The sequence below is a fragment of the Chiloscyllium plagiosum genome, chromosome 3 (genome assembly GCF_004010195.1).
Source record: "Chiloscyllium plagiosum isolate BGI_BamShark_2017 chromosome 3, ASM401019v2, whole genome shotgun sequence".
In the NCBI taxonomy this organism is placed as follows: domain Eukaryota; kingdom Metazoa; phylum Chordata; class Chondrichthyes; order Orectolobiformes; family Hemiscylliidae; genus Chiloscyllium; species Chiloscyllium plagiosum.
This window is the reverse complement of record NC_057712.1, coordinates 92,687,972-92,698,700: the sequence shown is the minus strand read 5'-3', so window position 1 is coordinate 92,698,700 and position 10,729 is coordinate 92,687,972. Positions and strand designations below refer to the sequence as shown.

Sequence of the window (10,729 nt, the reverse complement as noted above, 5' to 3'; positions counted from 1 at the left end):
CACCATTACCCTCACCTCCATCCACCTATCGTACTCTCAGCTACCTTCCCCCCAGCCCCACCCCCCCTCCCATTTATCTTTTCACCCCCAATCTCCTAGCCTCATTCCTGATGAAGGGCTTTTACCTGAAACATCAATTCTCCTGCTTCTTGGATGCTGCCTGAGTTGCTGTACTTTTCCAGCACCAGACTCTCAACTCTAACCTCCAGCATCTGCAGTCCTCACTTTCACTTACAAGAGTTGGCAGGTCATGTTCAGCAGTCCTCACTTTCACTTACAAGAGTTGGCAGGTCATGTTCAATTGTATAGGGATTTGTTCAGCTGCATTTGGAATACTGTGTACAGTTCTGGTCGCCACATTACCAAAAGGATGTGGATGCTTTGGAGAGGGTGCAAAGGAGGTTCACCAGGATGTTGCCTGGCATGGAGGGTGCCAGCTATGAAGAGAGGTTGAATAGATTAGGATTATTATCATTAGAAAAATGGAGGGAACCTGATTGAGGTCTAAAAAAATCAAGAGAGGTATGGACAGGGTGTTAACAAGAAGTTTTTTTTTCCCAGAGAGCAGAACTCAATTACTAGGGGTCATGAGTTCAAAGTGAGAGGGGAAAGGTTTAGGGGAGATATGCGTAGAAAGTGTTTTACATAGAGGGTGGTGGGAACCTGGAACACGTTGCCAGCAGAAGTGGCAGAGGCAGGAATAACAGTGTCATTTAAGATGTATGAATACATGAACAGGCAGGGAACAAAGGGATACAGATCTTTACAAAATAGGTGGCAGGTTTAGATCAGGATCAGTGCAGGCTTGGAGGGCCGAAGGGCCTGTTCCTGTGCTGTAATTTTCTTTGTTCTTTGTTCTTAATGGTTAGAATTCACCGTCTTTTTTCAAATCTATTATTTATTTGTTTTGCAGGTGACCTAGAGCAACGGTTTCACTTTGAAGTTAGTCCACTGTGCAATCAACAGAAAGACACCGTTCCCAGCATACAAATAGGTAAAAAAAAAATGCAACAATCCTATGGACAAACTTCTATTTGTATTTGACCTTGAAGAGAATGGACAGGCTAGAGATGGTTTCAAGTATTGAGGTTGAAAGGAAGCCAAAAAAAGTCCCTTGTTTTGCTTGCTTTGAATTTCTAAACCATGAAAGAGTATTGTTTGGGACTGCAATTTTTATGCTACAGCTGTAATTTATATTGAGAATCGTATTTGTCTTATTCTCGTAATAATCTTGAAAATCTCAGTTCAAGGCTACACTTGCTATTCATCAGGAAACCTGGGTACGGGTATGAATTAATAATTGGAATTCATGCCTCCTGTTTTTTTTCAATCAGATTTTTAAAAAATTCTTGTCATGCAATTCCAGAACTCCTCACTGGAGGTATCCCTTCAATTACACTGCAAAGCTCTTTATTCAAAATGGTAAATCGGATGCATGTGATTCCAGAGTAAGTCTATCAAAAACTTAATACCATCTGCAAAACGAAGCATCATCTTTTCTGAAATTTTCAGATCAGACATCTATTACAATGCCGTGCCGCGCACAATTTTAAAGAAACATCAAATATTATGGGTGACTGCACAATGTTGCCTCAATCTTCTTTTGAAAGGAAAAAGGTCTGAGTCTTTTATCCATTGATACAATTTTGAAATGTATTATCGAGAAATTACGAAACTAGAATAATATGTGCACTGCATAAAGGATTTGTAAGCAGTTTAGTCATTTTACATGCCTCTACCTAGTTACAGATAGCCAGCTTTGGTGATATGGCATAGTGTATATATTTAAATGACTCTTACAACACAGTGGTAGTGCCCTGACCTCTGAGCCAGACTGCCTGAGTTCAAGTCTTACCTGCTGCAGAGGTGTGACATAACATGTCTGAATAAGTTTGTTAAAATTATTTACAATCTCAGAGTCATAGAGCCTTACCGCACAGAAACAGACCCTTTGGTCCAGGCCAACCAGGTTTCCCAGATTAAACTAGTTCTATTCACCTGCAATTGGCCATATCCCTCTCAACCTTTCCTATTCACGTAACTCGCCAAATTCTTTTAAATGTTGTAACTGAACCTGCATCTACCACTTCCTCAGGCAGTTCATTCCACAACATACCTTAAGTTTTGAACTCCTCCATCTTAGGGAAAAGACACCTTATCTATTCACCTTATCTCTGTTCCTCATGATTTTACCTCCAAAAGGTCACCCCTCAACCCCATATGCTCCAGTGAAAGAAGTCCCGACCATCCAGCCTCTCCTTATAAATCAAATCCTCCAGTTCTGGCAACATCCCTATAAATCTCCTCTGCACTCTTTGTAATTTAATAAAATACTTCCTATAGCAGAGCAACCAGAACTGTACACTATATGCTAAAAGAGGCCTCACCAACACTCTGTACAACCACAACACAATGTCCCAATTCCAACACTCCGTGATCTGAGCAATGAAGGGAAGCATGCCAAATGCCTTCTTAACAATCCTGTCTACCTGTGATGCAACTTTCAAGGAGCTACATTACTAAACCCCTAGGTCTCTCTGTTTGACAATACTCCCCATGGCCTTACCATTAACTGTATAAGTCCTGGCCTTATTCATCTTACCAGAATGCTACACTTTGCATTAATCTAAATTAAACTCCATCTGCCACACTTCAGCCCATTGGTACAGTTGATCAAGATCCTTTTGACCTCTTAGATATTCCTCTTCACTGTCTACTATGCCACCAATTTTGGTGTCATCTGCAAACTTACTAACCATGCTTCCTGTATTCTTATCCACATCATTTCTACATTGTGATTTGAAGAGCACCAGTAAGATATCTAATTGCAGGACATTTTATGAGTTGGTGTTTTGTCAGTGAGTGACAGCTGAAGAGCTGATCTGGTTTTAAATTTTGATTGTAACATTGATGAAGTGCCATCAGATTTGGGGCGGCATGGTGGCTCAGCGGTTAGCACTGCTGCCTCATAGCACCAGGACCTGGGTTCGATTCCAGCCTTGGGCGACTATCTGTGTGGAGTTTGCACATTCTCCCCGTGTCTGCGTGAGTTTCTTCCCACATTCCAAAGATGTGCAGGTCAAGTGAATTGGCCACGTTAAATTACCCATAGTTAGGTGCGTTAGTCGAGGGAGATGGGTCTGGGTGGATTACTGTTCGGAGGGTTGGTGTGGACTTGTTGGGCTGAAGGGCCATTTTCCATGCTGTAGGGATTCTAATCTAAATGAAACATAGCCTTTGTTTTCTCCCCATAGATACTGCCAGACCTGCTATGTTTTGCCAGTAGTTTTCGTTTTTGCTTATTTTACTAGTAATGTTGTTACTAATTATCATGATATGTTAATGATTTCATTATATTGCATATATAGGAGAAACTGCAAGCACTTTTTTAATATTTTGAGTAACTCTTCTGTTATAGTATAATATAATTGCCTTTTTATTCTTTATTTTAGGCTTTATGAGTTACATTGTTGAGCCTCTGTTTGTGGAATGGTCCCGTTTTACTGAAAACACTCCATTGACCATAACAATGATGAGTCATCTGTGCAAAAACAAAGCAAGATGGCGGGGACTGCTCCTCAAACAACACAACAGTGAGGACAATTCAGCCCAAGTGAATGAAGACAAAAGCAGAATTTCTCAAGAAGTTGAACACCAATAATCTAATCCAGTTAGATGGTCCAGCCAAATATGCCATGTATTCTTCACACACCTTTTTGTTTTCAAAATTTACTTTTAATAACATGAGAACATCTTCAAACAACTGAGAAAATACTCTCCAGAGAAAAGAGGAAGAAGAGACCAATTTGATCCAATTAAAAGTGATTGTCTGTTCCGAGTTCTTGGTCTGTCTTCAGTTTTGAAAATGTGTGCTGCATATTACCTCAGCAACCCTCCAATAACTTTTGATTACTAAAAGCAAAATACTTGATATTTGAATTACACCAGAAGCAGGATTCAAAATCCACATTATCGAGCATCAGGTTCAATGGCATTTACCTAAGCTTATATTGCTGGGTAGAGGATAATGTGGATTGAAAATGATACTGAATGAAGGCAGAAGAGTTACTGAAAGAAAGTCAGCTTTATTTAATTGTGGTGCAGTTAGAAGACTCATTCAGCAAGGTGGCTTTTGCTACAACTGACAATTGCTGAAGAACATGATATTTAACTGCTCTGCAGCTGGGCTGCACCATGATAAACCATTGCTAAAACCAGCTTTGACTGAACTCAGAATCCATCAGATTTTGAGTGTGCACTGAGAATAAGACTTTCTTTTTGGAATGACAACCAAACTTTTTCATTTTTGTACCTTTTGCATCAGAAAGCATTTGTGGCATTCACAACTGGATTGCATACCTACTGAGTTCACATATAGAATTTTTCATGTATAATTATAAATAAAATTGAGATGTAGAGATGTAAATATGATCAGTTAGAAGATATACACAATTCCATTTTTCATTCTGTCTCTGTCCCTCTTTTTTTCTCAACACTTACTAGAGATGATAAACAACAAAAGATCGGTACCTTTAGAATTCTGTGTTCAAAAAAAATTACACTGTGAAAAATAAATACCATTGGTATTTAAAGAAGCCAAAAATTAGAATCATAGAACAAATGTAAATAGCTGTTTTAGTTGTAATACACTGGTATGTTCCAAAAAGCCTTAACATTGCACCCATTGCTACACTTATACTGTTTTGATAAGTAAGCACAAATATCCTTTGTACTAAACTCCAATTTGTTGTTAGTAATTACAGCAAGCTGTTCATTTCTGTTGTTCTAGTTACAATCCTTAACAAAAGCATCAAAACTTCACAAACATTCCATGTTTTCATTTATTTTTAATTGTTTACTGAGGCAACTATAGGGATTATTTCTCTTTTAAATCCCACTGTTGCATAACAATGTTATCAAATTTAAAAACATTTGACAACTTTGTACAGGTTATCATTTTACTGAAGGCCCAGATCATCAATTTAAGGTCTAAGAAAGTAAATGTATTTTTTTTCAAAAATGTACTTTTCTGCTGAAAAATCGTAAATGAACAGATCAAGCCTGAACATCATGTTGTCATGCTCCAGAGGTTGAAAATGTACTTGTTATTCCATTGACAGCAAAAGAAAATCTTACCCAAAACACTTTTTGAAATGCTTTGTAATACAGGCTGTTGTTTTATTAATGAAAGCAAAAAAAGGCTTGTTATACGTCTTTGTTTGCCTTTCTGTTCAAATGTGGGCAAATGTAGTTGAGGTATAGATCAGCAAAGATCTACTTAAATGGTGAAACAGGTTTGAGGAGTAAACAGCCCATCCCTGTTTATGTAAAGCCATGGATTTAATTTACACAGCAAGAATGTACCTTACATTATGTGTAAGTAACTAAAATGATTACTATTACAGATTTATGTACACCTAAACTTTAATCAACATACAAAAGACAATATTTTGATTTAGAGGTTAGGTTCTTACATTCCTGTAACCTATGTAAACAAGCCTTACAGCTGTATGATAGCACCATTTTAATGTAAACTTTGTCTAATGCTGAAAATGTGATGAATATGTTGTGAAATTTGCTGTGACTGCTATGCAGTGTTGCCAAGAATTATTGTTATTTCTAAAAACTAAATTTTAATCAAGAATAGAGTGCTGTACTTTCAGTTCTCAATATTTTGGACTGCAACTAATCATAATTAGAAGATTTTTGTAAATGTCACTTGTGTTTTCCATTTATGAAAAAGATAAATATGCAAACAAAATGATATATCAATCCAACTGGACTGACTGATTTCAACTTACAAATTTCAGAGGAGCACCACACATAAAGCTCTGTATTGGTGCATCCATGTTTAGCTGGTAGAGTGGCAACTTTTAGATGAGTTTGAGTAAGTCAAAATTTTCATTGTTTGAAAGTGCCCACATGTTTGCAAAGCTAGAAATACTAATTGGGACCACAATTATTCACAATTTATAGAGATGATTTTGAATTGGGGACCATGTATAGTGTGTCAAAGTTTGCAGATGACACTAAGATGAGCAGTAGGGCAAAGTGTGCAGAGGACTGTGAAACTTTGCAGAGGGACATAGATAATTTAAGTGAGTGGGCAAAGATGTGGCAAATGGAGTACAATGTTAATAATTGTGAAATCATCCACTTTGGTAGGAATAACAGTAAAAAGGATTATTATTGAATGGTAAAAAATTGCAGCATGCTGCTGTGCCGAGGGACCTGGGTGTCCTTGTGCATGAGTCACAGAAGATTGGTTGCAGATACAACAGGTAATTAAAAAGGCAAATAGAATTTTGTCCTTCATTGCTAAAGGGATTAAGTTTAAAAACGGGGAGGTTATTTTGCAGCTGTATAGGGTGCTGGTGAGGCTACACCTGGAATACTGCATGCATTTTTGGTCTCCTTACTTGAGAAAGGATATACTAGCAATAGAGAGGGTGCAGAGAACGTTCACTAGGTTGATTCCAGAGTTAAAGGGCTGAAAATGTGTTGCTGGAAAAGCGCAGCAGGTCAGGCAGCATCCAAGGAGCATGAGAATCGACGTTTCGGGCATGAGCCCTTCTTCAGGAATTCTTTCCTGAAGAAGGCCCATTCTAGAAGAACGTTTTATGCCCGAAACTTCTATTCTCCTGCTCCTTGGATGCTGCCTGACCTGCTGAGCTTTTCCAGCAACACATTTTCAGCTCTGAACTCCAGCATTTGCAGTCCTCACTTTCTCCTCCAGAGTTAAAGGGGTCAGCTTATGAGGAGAGACTGTAGCGACTGAGATTATATTCATTGGATTTAGAAGAATGAGGGGGGATCTTATAGAAACATATAAAAATATGAAGGGAATCGATAAGGTAGAAATAGAGAGCATGTTTCCACTGACAGGTGAAACTAGGCCAATACGGTATGGCCTCAAAATTAAGGCGAGCAGATTTAGTAATTGCTTCACCCAGAGAGTTGTGAATCTATAGAATTCCCCACCCAGTGAAGCAGTTGAGGCTTCGTCATTGAATGTTTTTAAAGCTAAGATAGATACTTTTTTGAACAGTAAAGGAATTAAGGGTTATGGTGGGATGGTAATGGAGCTGAGGCCACAAAAAGATCAGCCACGATCATACTGAAAGGCGGAGATGGCTTGAAGGGCCAGATAGCCTACTCCTTCTCCTAGTTATGTTCTTATACCTGAAAAAAATTCAAGTGCTCGATTCTGTGGTCAGCCTTTCTGGATGTTACAGGTCATGCGTGAGCAATGACATTGGTTCAGAGATTGCTGGTTTTGTTTGTGAGAAATAGCTTTTTTTATTGCAGGAATTAAAGGCAACTTAAAATTGAGCAGAAGAAAAACCATTAGAAAATTGAAAGTCCCAAATATTCTGTTGCTAGTGGAAGATTTAATCTGCATTGCAAAGAATTAGTTGCTACAAACTGAAGACCATTTAACAAATCTGTTTTGACTTAACATTTCAAAGTAAATACAGTAGCGCCTCAACTTACGAACTTAATCCGTTCCGGGACCCAGTTCACGAACCGAAAAGTTCGCGAACTGAATCAATTTTTCCCATTGTTCGGATAGCGTAAAAATGCTTGGACGTAGCAACGAACGCTGTTCACAGCGCACGCGCCAAAGACGAACTGAATGAGATCATGCGGGGCCCGAGAGCTTTTGCGTTCAACAAGCGCGTAGCAAAGCAGAACAATGAAACCACGTGGTCGCACACGGGCTTTTTGCGTTCGTACCTTTGTTCGTACCTTGAATTTTGTACATTGAAGCAAAATTTTAAGTATAATCAATCCTGTTCGTAAACCGATTTGTTCGTGAACGTGGTCATTCATATGTAGAAGCGCTACTGTATAGGCTAAACATTTAGCATTCCACTTCTGTCAACTTATGTGCTCAGTCTTATTTCAACTTAAGATTTCTTTGAAGGTTTCAGTGGTGAGAATATTAACATTAAGAGAATTTTACGTTCACCATTAAAATTTGCTCTGAGAAGAGTTCCTTTCAAGAACTGGTAGGTCTCAACATTTTGGGTAGTCTGACATCTGAAGGAATGACAAATAGGGAGAATTAATTAGGATATCTTTAATCAACCTGTTCAGACACTCCTCTGCAGCAGTATAAAAACCTGACTGGTAGAACAAAGCAGGTACCTAGTGACGTCTTTGATCAGTGCCTATTACAGCCTGTGGAAAGGCTATGCCAATCATCTAGCTTCTGTTCACATGGAACGATTTCATCCGGACATGGTACATTTCGACTCAATGGTCAGGCTCCATTTGGACCCTTCACCCACTTAGCCCAGCATTGGCAAAGCACAAACCTCACAATGTCATCATGCTGGGTCTCATCCAAAATCAGCCACTAAAGACTTCAAGCAATTAGTTTGGAGGTGAGAGACAGCCAAGACTAATGTGTTTCATGTAGGTAATTTTGCACTTTGGGACAGCCAAAATTCTTATGAATCTATACAGACAGTCTTCAAGGTCAAGAGCAAGCAGTCCAGGAATTACATGTAGGTTAATCAGAGTGCTATTGAGAAAACAGTCCAGGAAATGAACTTTGGACAGTGCTGTCCTACCAAGTCAATCCAGAAGATAGGCCACATTCAATCATAGGGGTTTCATCCCACACAGGTGAGGGGTTTATGACCTTGAAGTTGAGGGAATGAGCTATGGTCAGTTGTCAAGGTCAACTGCAAGTGATGCGAAGATTACATACTGAGAGATCAGTCTGGGGAGTGGCCATGGTCTGCCTGAGACTGTCGTGGCAAGTCAGTCCAGAGGAGGGAACACAACAGTCAATCAGAGGGGTTGGGTTGCTAATACTCAAGGAGGTCAGCAGGGGGCAGTCCATGGGATCCTGGGCAAAGCAGGCAGCTCAAGTCTGGGAATGGACCTCATTTTACTGGATCTCTGAGGGAATGGTGACAGAGATAGTGGCAATTTGAGTTAGTACGGTGGACTTCATAGTGAGTGAGGAAGGGACTGGGAGCTGTCAAGGGTTGGGTGTGATGGTTCAAATAGGTCAGGATTACTCTGACCTCTGTATGAAGACGATATAGGGTTTGCAAGGGCATAGGAACCTCTAGAGACATAGGCTCTGAAGGTAAACACACTGGTCGTAATATAAAGTGGCTAAATCAAATAGGAAAGGGAAAGGGTGAAGGATCACCATGGTCACGGAGATAGGAACACCAAAAAGAGAAGAATGGGGACAAACCTGCAATGAAACAAAGTTAGAACCTCACCATATTTGATCAAAGGTCAACTATGAAATGACAAACTGGCTGAGACTACATGCAAAGTGGGAGGGGTAAGTTACTGCTGTTTTCTGTGTTTACGATATTCTTTTTGAGGCCCTGCAAGGGGCAATTGGAGTAATCGTGTCTTCATTATGTGAGGCTACCAGTAGAAATTCGAGGCTTCTGCAGACTAGTCTTGGACCACATTACACCACCAAGGAGCAGGAATCTTGAGAAAGATATTCACTTCATCTCTATCCATTCATGCTTCAGCATGCACAGAAATACAACGCTGCCTTGACAAGCTTGGACCTCCACTATGACAAGAGTTAATCTGCAAAAAAAAGTGCTTTGTGTTGTTTTTCCTCTGCAGGCCACTGCACCATGATGCTCATCTGGGTTTCTTATTGAATATTTGCCAGCCTTGACTATTGTTGTGGAGAAAATATAGAGAATCACCAGGGGACACAGAGAGTTCTTCAAGAAGTAGGTCTTTTATTTGCAAACAAAATACCATGAAACGGAGAAAGCAGATTCTCGAATGCCCCCGAACCTCAGGGTCTGTGGATTTTTATATTTTTTTTTAATCATGTTTCTGTTAGCTTATCAGCATGTCCAACTATATTAATCAAAGTACCTCACTCTAGCTACACAATAAACCAGTGATGTAAGTTCCCATTATCTCTTTAGTTATACATTCTACTTGATGTTATTCTAATGTCACGGTTAGATATTTATTGCTAACTCTGCTACAGTGACCTTTCATTGCAGACTAACCTATCACGATAGATATTTAGCTATTCCATCTATTAGTCTCCTGTCTCAAGCTGATTCTACTAACTATTAATTAGATATTTTAACGTCATGTCCCAATCCTGTCATAGAGGGGCAGGTCATGCCTCACAAATCTTATTGAGTTTTTTTGAGGATGTTACCAGACAAGTTGATGAGGGTCGGGCAGTGGATGTGGTGTTTCTGGACTTCAGCAAGGCATTTGATAAGGTTCCCCATGGTAGGCTCATTCAGAAGGTCAGGAGGAATGGGATACAGGGAAATTTAGCTGTCTGGATATAGAATTAGCTGGTTGACAGAAGACAGCGAGTGATAGTGGAAGGAAAGTATTCTGCCTGGAAGTCAGTGGTGAGTGGTGTTCCACAGGGCTCTGTTCTTGGGCCTCAACTCTTAGTAATTTTTATTAATGACTTGGATGAGGAGATTAAAGGATGGGTTAGCAAGTTTGCAGACAACACAAAGGTTGGAGGTATCGTTGACAGTATAGAGGACTGTTGTAGGCTGCAGTGTGACATTGACAGGATGCAGAGATGGCTGAGAGGTGGCAGATGGAGTTCAACCTGGATAAATGCGAAGTGATGTGTTTTGGAAGGTCGAACTTGAAAGTTGAGTACAGGATTAAAGACAGGATTCTTGGTAGTGTGAAGGAACAGCGGGATCTTGGTGTGCAGGTACATAGATCCCTTAAAATTGCC

The 10,729-nt window shown here is 39.7% G+C and overlaps 1 protein-coding gene across 2 annotated transcripts in view; it reads left to right on the top strand.

The window, feature by feature from the left end:
* LOC122547509 (cAMP-specific 3',5'-cyclic phosphodiesterase 7B-like) overlaps positions 1–5,790 on the top strand; it is a 176,572-nt gene extending 170,782 nt beyond the window's left edge. For both annotated transcript variants that reach the window (XM_043686123.1, XM_043686129.1), the window contains 2 exons: positions 914–994; positions 3,453–5,790. In XM_043686123.1, coding sequence (XP_043542058.1) covers positions 914–994; positions 3,453–3,661 — 290 coding nt within the window. In that variant the 3' untranslated portion in view covers positions 3,662–5,790. The remainder of the gene's footprint in view (positions 1–913; positions 995–3,452) is intronic.
* Positions 5,791–10,729: the final 4,939 nt, after the last annotated feature.